Source organism: Phlebotomus papatasi, chromosome 1, assembly GCF_024763615.1.
Source record: "Phlebotomus papatasi isolate M1 chromosome 1, Ppap_2.1, whole genome shotgun sequence".
Lineage (NCBI taxonomy): Eukaryota > Metazoa > Arthropoda > Insecta > Diptera > Psychodidae > Phlebotomus > Phlebotomus papatasi.
The window spans coordinates 31502810-31518259 of NC_077222.1; the positions used below are offsets into that span (position 1 = coordinate 31502810).

Below are 15450 nucleotides of genomic sequence, written 5' to 3' on the forward strand. Positions count from 1 at the left end.
TCAAAGAATGCTTGAGTGAGAGAGAGGTAAGCCCCACACAAATACCAACTCTCTGCTTGGGTCTCCCAACCAAATGTAAGGGAGATCTCCAACACAGACCATGTATAGTAGGCAACACATGTATATTATGAGAAAAGGCTGTTGGAATCAAATATGAACGATCACTATATAGCAGAAAAATACAACACTATTATTTATAAGGCATACTATATAGGCATCTGCAGCTGTCTCTGTTCATTCCCTCCACCAGTAAAATACCCAACACATCAAGAGTGAGTCAGTACCCATGGGTACTGTATGTATTAGGGGAACGAGGGACCCAAAACGCAACCAGTTTGAGCTTAGTTGAAGAAAGAGACTTGCACCAGAAGGCAACCTCTCGGAATTCACATCAGAAACCACACTCCTCAGTTAGTCTGAGACCTCCGGAGGGGAAACGCAATGGTCGGATCAATTGCCCTCATGTGTGATCTCTGAGTGTATCTGAAATTCAATACATTCCATACATTCCTCTTACCACCTTTTTCGCAAAATATATATACACAATTTATAAAAAAGACACCAATTCAACAAGTTTGACCCGCGATTGAGTGAAAATTAGGTGAGAATTATTAATGAATCCCGGCAAATTTTATACATTCTGTGTTTCTTTTCGTGTGTGAGCAAATTCTTTTTTTGAGCAAATGAACTTTTGTGGTGGAAAAATTTGTTTTTTTTTTCTTATTCTTGGTCTTTTTGGCTAAGACCAGAATGTTAAGTAAGATGGTGGTGTTAAAGTTATATATATCTCTTGCAAGAAAGCATCGAAGAAAATGGGATTTAGAGTGCAGATGGCTCTAACTAAAGTTCTCTTTCCACCGCACACATAACATTCCATCATCAACCAAGAAGTTGGACGCCTTCTTCGGCAAAACGACCTGTATATGATGGCATCTCTTTTCGTAACGAGCACTCTTTCCCTCCAACATATTCTTCCTTTACCAATAGTCGCTCTTTTTACGATTATGTGGCAAACGCATTCTTCAGTGTTCTCATCATACTTTTTCTTCATGAATGACTTGAGAAAGAAGAAAATGATAAAATTGTGTTGATTCCTTCAAAATTACATACACAGCATTACTGGAATTTTGGGAAATAATAGTACAAATTCTGAGGATTTATGCTTCAGCGGTACAACAAAAAAAATTGGTTGATTTTACCGTAGAAATATAACTGGTGAAACTCCAATTTTCCACCTTTTATTTTCCATCAGTTGGTATATTCCCCAATTACGAAATATCTTACATGTAGCTCTTGCAATCGATTTTACCCAACGCATATACACCGAGAGAGTTTCTATGGATACAAAAAAGAGGCTATCACATCAACCAATGAATTCCCCCTTTTTTCCCAAAAACAGAAAAACCTAAAAAGAAACCATTTTATTCAAACAGTATCAACTTGTTCTAAATTCAATCGTACACAAAAACCAATCTCCAGACATGGTTTCTGTTTCTCCCACATTTGAAAGAATAAAAAAAAATCACTGGAAATACATTTGAATAATTGCTGTATGAATAAATTTACCTTGAGTAAATACTAAAGATAAAAAAAACCAATAAAAAATTGTGAGAAAAAATCAATCGATAGCGTCATCGGGTACTTCTGAAATATTTCAAGTGTGTTTCTAATGTTTCTGAAAACGCATCACTTTCCAGGAAGAGAATGTGCGTAAAACAAACATCCTTCAACACAAAAACGGATATCCCTCTCAGCCCTATTCACAAAAATTCCACCATTTGTATATTGTGAACAAGGGGACCAAAAGCATAATAGTTTAGAGGGGAAGAAAAACATTGCAACATTTGAGGAAACCCGCATTGAACACGCATAGAATCTCTCTCTCTCTCTGTGTTTCTGGGCAAAAGAGCATCAATTATTTTCAATGTTTCCAATTGTACAGTGATAAAACACGCGATTTATCATCCAATACTTTTAATTACGCTGTTCTCTCACTTTGCATACCTCACTAAAAGATGCATTCTCATATAGATACCTTACATAATAACCACGAGATCATGGTGATTTGGTGAAAACACAAAGAAAATCTACAACTAAAATGCGAAGAAGGCTATACAAGGTATTCTAAAGTGACTTTTAACGGTTAATCCAAAAGAAAATAATTAATTTGACGACATTGTCACACTTTTGGGAGTGTTTTTTTTTAGTGTTGTTGAAGCAGTATAAGAAGAAATTGTGAAATAAACCTCTTTGGACTGTTGACCACAAAAATAGTTCTGAACATCTAAAGAAGTGAATCACTCAGCCATGACCAGGAAGCTTGGAATACTTAAGCATAAAATATCTGTGATTCATTAAAAAGTTTTCAAGAAGGATATAGTGATTCACTGTTTTAAGACACTAAAATTATCTCAAAAGTGAAAAAATCTCCATCAGTGTAACACAATTTGTGCAGAAAATCAATGCATTTCAAGCAGAAAATTTCATAAAAATTAACTTCTCAATGGTGAATTTATCGAGATGGTGAGAAAAGTGTTTGAAAATGGAGGAGAGAAACCCAACAAAAGCTGTGAAAGACTCGTGACTGAATTTTTTAACAAAGACTCCAAAGTACACATTACAATAGAGCTTCATCTCCATGAAGAAAGACAAAATCCCCCAAAGAAGTCCAAGATTTTTGTGTAAATATTTATACTTGGTTATGGAGAAAAAAAAGCAAAGTCAGTACTATATATGTTATCTTAAAGTGTGAATGAGAAATACTGATGATCACAGCGTATTTGTAATTCTCTAAGCACTATTTGGAACTCTCAAAGAGACCCATAGCTTTTTTTTATCATGATGACAATTGTGGAGCATTTTTTGAGCCTAAAGTTGCCCTTCAAGAACCACATAAAAATGCCATATGGTCTGCTTCTTATACAAATAAACTTCACATACAGAATGTCTTTAAAGAACATTTCTCAGCAGCTAAAATGTACACCAGAAAAAAAAGGAGATAAGAAAAATTTCCTGCCATAAATAATACTTCATAATATTTGCTTTTCAAATTAATCTTTTCTTATTTTGACGTCGAATGCATTGGAATCGGATATTATACCTCGAACTTAAAGAAACAACAATGCTATCCATTTTTGATTTATTTATATTCACTTATAACCCTTACGAATTCTTGGTTAAGTTTACCAAGAAGGATAGTTCATCCTCATTGATATGATTCCACAGGAAGAGTTCTCTTTTCCTTGTCATGTTGTGATTTCTAAATAAAACATTGTAGAACCAAATATTCTTAAAACGTACTTATATCACACAGAACTGTGATCTTTATCTGAGTGCCATCAGACCTAAAATCGTTTCCAGATTAGAGGTTTAGTTCAGTTCCCGCAGATCTCGAGATCCTAAATAGCAATCAATTCAATTGGTTCTATAGAATCTAATACATAATTTGCCATTAATAATTCAATCCTAAGTCAAAATTTTCCGAAATGACTGATAAGAAATTAGAGAAATTAAGCCATATGGATAAGCCTTAGGTCTGAAGCTCGTTTAATGATTAAAGATTATTTTGACTAAAGATTAAAGATGTTATATCAAGGGTCCAAAGACTCAGACTGATCCTCAAGAAAAATTTGACAGCAAAATATCTGAAAAAGTAAATTTACGGACAAGACCACTAAACGATCATTCTAAACCCTCAGTGTATAATAGTTTGTTTAAAATAAATCTTTACTTCCAAATTTTACTGGCTAAATACTTTCGAGGATCAGCCTGAGTCCATTTGGGTCCTAAGGGAAAATGACCCGAAATATCTTGAAAAATTGCAAAAACATGCATCTCGTTTATAAATTTTAGAGTTCAGGGAACTGGGTTAAACCTCTCCTAATCTGAAGACTGCTTTATAATTTAGGGACTTTTCAACTTTCGATTTTTAGGAACTTTTTTTTGCTGTATTTTAAAAATTTTAAAAGTTTGGCTTCTAAATACAAGACAGTAACTTCTTGAACTTTAACACTTCAAGGATAAGTGGTGTGATCAATCATAAGTAAGCAAGAGGACGCGAGGCTACATTGAAAATTCTATTTTTTCGTATATTTCTAAAAGCCTAGACCTAAATATCCTCAAAAAAAACCGATTTCAACTCGGTTTCTTACTCACGAGGGATGGTAGGATGTACGCAGAACTATCATTGTAGATTGGTCAAGCTTCTGCAGTAATGAGGGAGTTTGGCAGAAGCGTGGCGAGGAAGGCTTAGTCGTTCGGCTAAGTTATCGCTTTTCAAACCTCTTTTAATTCCTATTCTCCCCTAAGGTTATGAGGTTTGGGTAGTGACCGAAAAAGTGTAAGATCGCGAGTACAAGCTTCCGAAATGAAACATCTCCGGGTGGTTAAGGGAATCACTCGTCGAGATCAAGTGAGGAACGTAGCCATTCGTGAGGAGATAAGATTCGAGAAGTTGCTTCTTCAAGTTGAAAGATCACAACTTCTATAGCAGAGGTGTGCAAGAACCGTTTGAAACCGAAAAAACCTCAAAGGAAACTTGTACGTCAATGGTCAAAACGCTACCTGAACAAACTTATTTTGACGTTTATTCGGTTTCAACGCTTCTTGCACATGTCTATAGTATGGACATGTTCATCGCATGAATAGAGAAAGATGATCTAGAAAAGCTATGCAAGCTATTGTAAGAAGACCTCGACTTTGGGGCAGATCTAGGACAAGATGGTTGAACCAAATTCAAAATCTTGTCTTATATCGCCTTGAGATCGAACCCAAACAAATTCCTGAAGTAGCGGAGGATAGATAGGCGTGGGCTGCTAAACTGAGTCATGGGATGGGTTCGCTAACCCAATAGGGATAAGCAGTTGAAAATGATGATGATAGCGTTTTCAATGTAGCCCTACCTAGCTCTATTTTTTTTTACTTTGATCAGTTAACTTATGTTTATTTTTTACTGATCATTTGCTTTTCATCTTCAGAAGAGTTAGTAAAAAACTTTATTTCTTATTCATGGCTGATTCACTCGTCCTCAGAAGGTTAAAATATTCCCTCTATAGTTGTTTTTCAAGGTCATAGTTAAAACGCCTCTGAAAAGTGTCCTTATTAAAATCGGTTAATTCTATATTTTCAAAAACTTAACATCTTTGCATTCCGCTAAATCATGCAAAACGTATCTTTGCATTCCGCTAAATCATGCAAAACGACACTCGAGAAAGTAATGAGTACCCAATTTCAAGAATAACAAAAAAAACTACGAATTCAAGCATTCTATCAAGTCTTTTCATCTCCGCCACCTCCGCTATGTCAACAGATATAGAAATAATTACCAGAAACGTGGAAAATCATCATTTCCTCTTTTGTGGACACAGGAAATATCAAACAAATCACACGAAAGGCTTTTATATTCAACACAAATATAGCATCAAAAACCACTACACAAAAGGCATCTTCAACAATTAAAGTCACCAAATGAAACCACAGAATTAAGTTAAATAAATTCTCCTCGTAATGCTCTGCAATGATTAAATTCAAAGATGTAATAAAAACAACAACAGAAGTTCTGAAACTTCTTCGTTATTACTCCACTTGAATGCATTTAACTGAATTATTCATAAACCAGTCAAGATTAAAATAAAAGAACAATTGCAGTACAAAAAAAAACGCGGCAAGACCTAAGGAATTTTGCACATAAAAAAATCCATCCAATACAATGTCAGTGAACCCAATGATTCCCAAGAGTCAAAGAGGGTGTTTGCTAAAATTACCATTCTTGTAATTTTTTCAACACCACTTCGAGAGAAAATTAAATGATATATACCGTACGCTGTGACTAAAGTTTCTTTTTCTGTAAAAGAAATTTCGGCCAAAAGGAGAATGACACGAAAAGAATATACGAAAAAATGTCCAGAAAATAAAGTGAGAAGGAGTTCAATTGCCCTATTTGCACGTCTTTGGTGACCAAACAATGGATATCAAGAACAAAAACACCGACGACTCATGAAGAAAAAAAAACTGTGAAGAATTGTACACTCAACTCTTATTGTACCGCAAATCACGCAATCTCCTCAAAAGGGGCCAATTGGAGACCTTTAAAAGATGTCTCATCATCATGCTAAAGAAAACATTATCATGAAACAACAGGTAGACATGAGAATTTTCTGCAATTGACCAAGGTCAAAATAATTGCATCACCAATCCATTGGAGTCATTTATCAAGCACTAAAAACACTCTACAAAGTGCATCAATTGGCTCTTGTTGATTCTCACATACAAAAGAGATTAATCTAGAGCCACTAAAATAAATCAAACATGTTGCGTTTCAGTGAGGGCAAAAACTTTTGCTGATTTTGCATGGAAAACAACCTGTTGATGAAGCACAATATTGCCACATTTTTTCCCATTCTCTTTCCCTGAAATTCAACACCATGCACCATTATCGCCAAAAATTGCTCAAACAAGCTCTTTTATTTGAATAAGATACAGAAATAAGTGAATCGAAAAAAAAAGTTTACAAAACAATTTCCCTTTAGGATAAGTTGGTATACCAACAACAGGGGGAAAATCCGCAAATTAATTGAAAAACTTTCAACATACCAGAATTTTCCCACAATACCTCGTCCAAATTCCCAAATTTTAATATCGCTTCTCCTCCTACACAGAAACACCGTCTTTTTTTATCACTTATTGTGGTGGAATAAAAATTAGAAATGTTAAACATACAAATTATAACGTGTGATAGCAGCGACAACAATATTTGGGTCAACTCCAACACGCAGCATTTACTAATGGTTTCAATTAAATGACAAGAGAGTAATTTTACTTTTTTTTTGTGTCTTTACAGAACACCAGCTACGTGTCTTTTATCATCGTAGTTTTATAGAGTAAACATGGCAGTGTTTGGTTTAGTGTCTGCCGTAGCCGGCTTTGTCAAAGTTCGGTATCTTATTGATAAGGCCATCATCGATAATATGATCTTTAGATGTCACTATAGGATAACTAGTGCGATCTTATTCGTCTGTTGCATCATTGTCACAGCTAATAATTTAATAGGTAAGTTAATCCAATTTATATTCTAACGAAACCGCCATTTCGGAGCTAAACCTTCAAGCTTAAAATCTTTAAATCAATATTTAGATCCGGAGGAGCTAGAATACGAATATCACAGATTGCAAATTTATCGCATTCTGTGATAAAGATGTTTTATTTCAAAGTAGCTTAGTTTAGAAAAAGTTTAGTTTAGTTTAGCTTAGTTTAGAAAGGATTTCGAATTTCGGCTTCATGAAATTTTCCTGATCTAAAAGGTGTACCGGAGCCATTATGGCTTCATAAAATCAAGAATTTCAGAAAGAAAAATTCCATAAAATCAAGATTTATATCCCTTTCATTCTTAAAGGCTTTGCATATGTCTATCCTAATCATTCGCACTCTTCTTCTTCTTTTAAACATCACACCAAATTAAATTTAGTTCAGTCCAATATTGAGACCGAAAGAGTGCGATAGACTTATGCAAATCTTTTGTGAGAGAAAGAGACGTGAATTTTGATTTTATGAAATCATACCTATATAGCTGAAAGGTGTGCCGAAGCCGAAGGCATTAAGTATCATTTTTAAAAATTGGCGGGATAAACCATAATTAATCCAAAGTAGGAAGTTTAATATTAAAGAAATAACCGTGTTACTTATAGTACAAGTTCGTACATACATTAAGACCGAAAACTAAAAAAAAAACAAAAGTTTCAATATTATTGCATCTAGAAAGAAACATTAAAAGATAGAAAAATTATAGTTAGAAAATAGAAACAATTCTTATTTAAAGTATTGATAGAGAATAAAAAAGTCATGTATGACAAAACAAACATTCAGAAATGTTGAAATATTTGTAATCACTTCAATTTCGTGACGATTGAAACTTGCTTTATATGTATCCGTGCATATTACTATATAATTTCGCGAAGCAGAGTTGTCAAAATCGCATTATAAAATCGTAAATGTTAATTTAAAACCTTTCATGATCCTTACCAGGGATGAAATATGAGCCAATTTATCAGAAGGGTCATTTTTGGTTCCGCCAATTGATTTATTTATTTATTTATTTTTTTTTTTGTGAAAGTACCAAATCTTTATGCTTACAAAAGGATCAAATTAGGAAACTTTAAATGCATTATAAAAGAATGCTTTCGAATGAGTTAAAAGGATTATTTTTTGCACCAATTTTATTACTTAAATTTTCCTCCATTTTTGGTGATCGAGATTCCCGATTCTATGCAATATTCTGAACAGAAATTCTAAAACGAATAACTTTAAAAAGAATAGAATAATAGGAAAAACGGGTACAAGGAAATAACTTTACGATATTATCGAATCTATACAGAACAAAATATTTTGCAAATTATTCGTAAGTGTTTATGAATTCCTAGTGGGGTATTACGAAATGCTCGTAAATCGTATAACCCACTAGTAAGTTCATAAAAGTTAGAACTTTTTCAAAAACATTATTTATGACATGATCAATTCATGAGCATTTTTTATTCTTTTACAATTATTTGTCCGTACATTTTTGTTTGTCTTGCAAAACTTTGCGAACAAATTACAAAATTTGAAGTGATAGAAATGACTAGATCTAGGTTTCATTCACCCTCATAGAAAAGTAAGAAACATGTTTACAAAACAAGTTATTGTGCGCTGGGTATAATTCTTTTTATTTAATTAATTTATCGCTTAATTTTCAAAACATTATATTAGTTTGAGATGACGAATAAACTTTGATGATCAATACATGATTCATTTATCTTATTGTTAAATCCAAATAAGCTAAATGTTTAGACCCTTTATGTATTGTCGGGCCATTTTTATTGTAACTCGTAACACTGAACAGGGGCCCAATATTGCAATTTACTTATAAATATCTACGTCAGCTACAACAAGTTCAGTTATCATTTAAATTTGTCTTAATCGACGGTGCTGATATTATTATGAAATTATCATGGTTATACTGAATTTTCCTGAGCAGAAGTATCACATACAAAAGTGTTCTCTTGTCGTGCAAGTAAAATAGAACTGTTTTTCAACTGTTCTTTAATAACTTTTCTTCCAGATTGACGTCTAAAATTAAACTGATCCTTCTCCTAGTAGATCTGATAATGCTTTCTATATATTCAAATCCATATAGCTTTCTCTCTCGAAGTATACGCTTAATTGTTAATCTATTAGAAATGATCGAGTTTATGAGTTTTTGAGAGTATTAGAGTTTTGGATACTTGGTTCACTGAATAGAAGTATGACATTCAAACAAGTTCCACAATAAAAAGGATTTAAATCATGAACCTTTCAAAAGAATCTCCTGTCAATATGCCTTCTCTTTTCAACACTGAATTTTCTAACTTTATAAAGTGAATAAAAATATTTCTAAGAATAATTTTTACGTAAAGATTTCCGCATGATAATAATCGTGAAAAATAAGATTTGTGAATTTTCACTATCTGCCTGTCACACTTCACTAGAATTCGAGAAAAGTAAATATCAATCCTATGGAAAAATGCTTTAGCTAGAATATTAATTTTCAGTAGAAAAAAAATTTGCAAATATCACAAATTAAATCTTTAAGATATTTTTTTCTCTCTTTGAAAGAAAATTGAATAAGCGTTCTAAATGGGTTAATATTGTTTTTCTCTCGCTATAATGAAAATTACCTAAGCACTTAAAACTCAAATGCAATATATTTAATGATTGATTTGGTATTACTTAAAAATTACCTTGATTCTTTTAGCACAGAGTGTACACAATTTAATTATAATCTGTGCAAATTGACTTACAAATGCTCCATTGTTTTTTAAACACAAACAGCAATACAATTAATTTATCAATGTAAATGATTTTTTAATAAAATTGCCTTTGTACTTTTAGGTGATCCAATTTCTTGCATTAACGATGGGGCCGTTCCCACTCATGTGATCAATACATACTGCTGGATCACATATACTTTCTCCATTCCCGGACAACATGGTAGATCAATTGGCACAGAAGTTGCCCATTCGGGATTGGGAAATGACAATGCTGAAAAAACTTTCCACAGCTACTATCAGTGGGTTCCCTTCATGCTCTTCTTCCAGGTACGTTCCGAAACAAAATGCATAATAATGTCAAAAATGAAGATAATCAATTAACGAATTTCTCTAAACCCGTAGGGAATTCTCTTCTACATTCCTCATTGGTTTTGGAAGAATATTGAAGATGGAAAAGTTCGTATGATCTCGGAGGGAATGCGTGGATTCCTTGTATCAAATGTCGAAGAGAGATTATCAAGACAACGACGCCTTGTTCAGTACATGGTAGACAGTTTGAGTACGCACAATACCTACGCTACGGGATACTTTATCTGCGAAATCCTCAATTTTATCAATGTGGTTGGAAATATATTTTTCGTGGATAAATTCCTCGGTGGAGCTTTTTTGACATACGGAACAGATGTCGTCAAATTCAGCAATATGAACCAAGAAAGTCGATATGATCCAATGGTGGAAGTTTTTCCAAGAGTCACTAAATGTACATTCCACAAATACGGATCTTCGGGAAGTATTCAGAAACACGATGCTCTCTGTGTTCTTGCACTAAATATTCTCAATGAGAAAATCTACATCTTCTTATGGTAAGTTTATCAATTTGAATTTGATGATAAAACACTAGATTTTTCTACAAGGTTTGAGGCACTATAAAAGACAAGGATCAACCCCCTATACCGCTTCTATTTATCAACTTTAAAATATTGCTAGCACTTAATACAGAAATTGATTGCTCTTTTAAAACACTTTAAATTTCCATGGAGACTAATGAAAATGTTTTGTTATTTATTGCCACACAGGTTCTGGTTTATCATTCTATCAGTTCTTTCCGGTATGGCCATCATCTATTCAGCTGTCATCGTGATGATGCCAACAACACGTGAATTTATTATTAGGCGTCGCCTTCGCTATAAAAGCTCGCAGGAAATTGAGGCACTGATTAGGAAAATTGAGGTAAGTTAAAAATATCAATCTTGAAGATGTTACAACACTGAGAGAAATCCGAAAAAGTTAAAATAACATTCAGAAAATGTTAATTTTATCCTGCAGTATTGATCCAAAATTGGTGTAAATATTACCCTTTTTAGGTGTATTGGGGGTTAAAGTTACCCTTTTTCATGTTAATTTTACCCTTAAAAAGTGTAAAATAACATTAAAAAATGTTGATATATTTTTACACCTAAAAGGTGTCAAAGTTACGAGGAAAAAAAGTTAATCGCACCCCTTTTTTTTCTCAGTGAACAAACTTCAACTTGCAATTATACTAAAATAATCTTTACTACGCAGGTTGGAGATTTTCTACTACTTCATCTACTGGGACAAAATATAAATGTGGCATCATTTGGTGATATACTACACTTACTATGCAATCAACTTGTTGAGAGTCCCGACGTAACCCCATCGGCCCCATCAACCCTAGAAATGGCACCGCCAGCCCTAGAAATGGATCCAATTAACAATCCATTGCTGAAGAATCTCCAAATGGAAAAAGTCTGATAGTGATTGAAATGGGGAAGAACTTAGATCAACAAACATTCAACATTTCTTTTTTTTTATATAAAAAAAAACATTTCATCAACATAAGAAATGTAAGGAAGGAATATTAAGGCCAAAAATCCTTCCTATATTCAAATTGTCATCCTTTGCATGAAAAAAAAATTCTACAGCATTTTTTTCCCATATATAGTTAGAAATGTGCAAAATTTAGCATTTAAAAAACTCATTTTATCTCATAACAAAGTGATATCTATAAAAAAAAAATTTCGCAAAAGTATTCTAATTAAAGTAAAACGATGTGAAAAGACAAGAGAAATTATCATTCCCATTTAGAAAATGAAAATCACCTCCCCTTCTTTTTTTTCAATCGAGATCATAAAATAGATACAATAATTTTACTTAAAATTTTTATTATTATCAATGACGCCATATTTTCTTAGAATTTTATTTAATTAAGAAATTTTAACGATTGTTTTATGAATGAAAGCGTAGCAGTTGTCCCGCAGAATTGTACAAGATCATATTTTAGTTCTTTTTTTCTCTAATTATTACATATTCAATACCACGTAGAATGCTTTTTTTATTTTATTTGTCTTCATAAAAATAGACAGAGAGAGAAAATAAAACAAATCTCATATTTCACTTTTGTATTGCACAACAATAATATCGTATTTTATCAAGACTGCAAAAGATCAATATAAAATTGCTGTGCAATTGAATGGAGAGAAAAATTTCGCATGTGTATGTCTCTTTTATAAAAATAATATTTTTTTATATCATAAGAAATTCCATTCTACTGAAAAGAAATCTTAATAATAGAAATAATTTGAGTAGATAGGCAAAAACAAAACATGAGAATAAGTATTTGCAGAGAGAAGATTTCTTCGTATTTTTGATAAGAACTCTTTTTTTAAGATAAATTGTATCTAAGAAAATGCCGGAATATTTTGTGATTAATAAATATTCACATAAATTTAATCAATTTTTGTTTTTCCTTCGATTTAAAACATTGATCTTCAAGGGGTAAATTCTCTAATTTTCGTGAGTTTGTCACCAGTGACATTCACGAAAAAAATCGACCACTTTGTTCTCCGAATTATTTTCGAGTCACTGGATCATCATTCTCTGAGAAGTGTCACGAAAATATCGCGAGAAATGTCACAAAAATGGGCATGGAGAATTATAAGTGACAAATTTCGGTATTTTCTCATTTTTAGCACTTTTCACGTTCTCACAAAGTTACAGAATTTGCCCCCACGGGTGGAATGATAACTTTTCGTTCCAATCCTAATCGATAGTATAGATAATTCTGTATCTGTTTGCTTAAGATAATGATGCGATTTTGAACGTTATTAGACAAATGATTGCACCGTTCTTAAAAGAATGTGACTGTTGATAAATATTTACATTAAGTACATAAAGTGCAGCTATTATTTCAATATTTCAGAATCTACAGACGATACTATCGAAAAGAAGTTACCAGGTCACTTCAGATTTCAATCAATTTCTAAAAAGGAGTAGCAAAGCGTAGCAGGCTTTGCGAAACGCTCATATTTTGTAACTTACATGCTATAACTCAAAAGTACTTTCGCATCAACAATAGGAAAATCCGAAAGTCGTCGAGAAGCAACAATTACTCAGGGAAACATATCTACTATCTCCAGAGCTTTCGGTTCGATCTTCAAGCCTTCATTAGAGGTTAAGCCTTGCAATTTTTCTCTGAGATGCAACTTCACGTCGGTTTATTCCCACAATACCTTCGCATCATTTACTGTTTATTGGTTTACAACCAATTTGAATCGATTCGTAAATCACTTAAAAGATCGTCCAAAGTAGCTGAAGAGTAATTGAATTGATTTTTGGGCAAAAATTATTTATTGGTTCATAACTGATTCATTACCGGTTCATAACCGATTGGAACCGCTTCAGATTTCTCAGAAATTCCAAGAACTTTCCAACAAGCCCAACATGAGACCATTTAGTTTGAGATGTACCCTCTCAAAGGCCTTTTAAACCTTTGACCTTGAAGAACCGTTATTAGGAATGATTCAATGATATTTTCGTAAGGTAAAGTCGGCCGGTATCTCAACTCGGCTAGTGGATTTAATTATTTAATTTACTTACATTTGCTACAATTTGACCTAAACCAGACTAACATTATAAAGTCTATTATATGCAGGGCAGAGCATTCTCATACATTTCCGTACAAAAATGTGGTATATGTATATTTTCTTAAGTGGTTTTTTAGTTTTGGTATAAAACCAAATGCAATCATTTTAAAACTTTTACCAAATGAAAGAGTATTTAATGTTATGTTATTAGCACAAAATTTATAATGACTGCACGAGGATAATAGTTCCTAAAACCTTTATGAAAAAAACGTAAAATTCGCAATTTTTTGAATCATCCTAGATTAGATGATACATAATACAAATCAGTGACATGTTCATAGAAATTGGCTATAAAACGTGAAGAAATTGAAATTGAAAAATGAAAAAAAGCACATGACGCGTTTTCGAGCAATCCCAAAAAACATGATTTTGCATGGGAAGGAAACGGGTGCGGAAAATAATCCAGCTAACACAAAGTAAGCTGCTACTATCGCAATGCTATAATTAAAGGCATTGTCCATGCCCTTAAAAAATAGCTTTGTTTAAGTGGATAAAATAAGTGCTTAATAAGTACTTATTTAGTACTTAATTAAGGATTTTTTTTGGCCATGATAGTGACATCTTATGGCAAAAACTGGAAACTAGAATAGAGAATGCGAAGCACAAATGTCAACCATTCATTGGATAGAAAAGGATAAAATTGAGACGTTTCAGAAAAACAAAATCTTATCAATTATTAACCCATTCAGTCAATGTACCAGAAATACTTGAGATAGAATGTTAATATTTTGGGATTAGTTTCCTACAGATTAGTAGATGAATTTTTTGAAAAGAAAAAATTTTTATCTCATATGGGGGCGCGGGGAGCCTCTGTCAAACACACGTCTTAACGGTCACTGAATTTAAATTCTGCGCATTAATTCATTACAAACTCTATTGCTTTAGATAGAGTAACTATCCAAGAACACCAATTGGCAACTAGAATTCAAATCAGGAAAAAGGAAAGAGGCCAATTTTAACAAATTCGACGGGATGTCGTATTTTCCGTCCGCCATTTTGAGTAAAAGTTTTACATGACCTTCCGCGAAGCAAGGAAATAATAACAAAATGTATTTTCATCTCTGTCGGACTATTTTTCTCAAGTAATTGAATAACTAACGTTACTAAAAATCCATTCCCGACAGCAATTCGGATAAAAATTGCCCAGAAATAAATCATCAAAAATCACTCAATTTGCGTACGATGTATAATACCATGGTAAGGAATGGGTTAAGTAAAAAACCTATTAAAAAAATTATAATTAATGAAATCAACGGAGTCAAATTTGATGTGGTAGATTTATCTCAAAGCCTTCCATTTAGTCCTAATAGTTTGAAAACCATCATTTGCCCAGAAATGCCTCAAATTCTGTTAAACCGTTTATTGCCGTGCCCTCAACTTGCCAACCGGAAACGTGCATTGTAAAAAAATCCTAATATTCTGTATGAACTTTCCTTTAGCATGACAATCTAAGCTTTCTTTAGAGATTTCTAAATTTCGATTAATCCTTTATCTAGTTTCTACCAGAACATAATCCGGGAGTGCAGTTTAGTCCCATAAACTCGTGTTCCGGGAGTTTAACTTTATCAGATTTTCAATATTTCTTTTCAACCAATCATCTTAAGTGTCTTAAGTGTAGCGTGTTTTATATTTGAGAAATAAAGAAATATAATGAATTAAAAAAGTTTTATAAACTTTAGAGCAACTACTTTAACCCTTTAAGGACGATTGAGTCACCGGTGACCCAA

The 15450-nt window shown here is 32.9% G+C and overlaps 2 protein-coding genes across 3 annotated transcripts in view; one reads left to right on the top strand and one right to left on the bottom strand.

Moving 5' to 3' along the window:
- The window catches only part of LOC129798799 (dedicator of cytokinesis protein 3), a 74530-nt gene that overhangs the window by 34795 nt on the left and 24285 nt on the right, over positions 1 to 15450 (bottom strand). The gene's annotated exons all lie outside the window — the stretch shown is intronic.
- LOC129798821 (innexin inx3) lies at positions 305 to 12530 on the top strand. Its single transcript, XM_055842199.1, has 6 exons — positions 305 to 601; positions 6839 to 7047; positions 9901 to 10106; positions 10182 to 10642; positions 10856 to 11009; positions 11343 to 12530. The coding sequence occupies exons 2-6, from the start codon at positions 6885 to 6887 to the stop codon at positions 11550 to 11552; spliced, it is 1194 nt and encodes a 397-aa protein (XP_055698174.1). The 5' UTR covers positions 305 to 601; positions 6839 to 6884; the 3' UTR covers positions 11553 to 12530.

Bases quoted from the DNA above. Each gene is read 5' to 3' on its own strand.
- LOC129798821 (XM_055842199.1), top strand. From the start codon at position 6,885: ATGGCAGTGTTTGGTTTAGTGTCTGCCGTAGCCGGCTTTGTCAAAGTT. The intron at 7,048-9,900 runs GTAAGTTAATCC...TTGTACTTTTAG, and splicing joins CACAGCTAATAATTTAATAG to GTGATCCAATTTCTTGCATT. The intron at 11,010-11,342 runs GTAAGTTAAAAA...TTTACTACGCAG, and splicing joins CACTGATTAGGAAAATTGAG to GTTGGAGATTTTCTACTACT.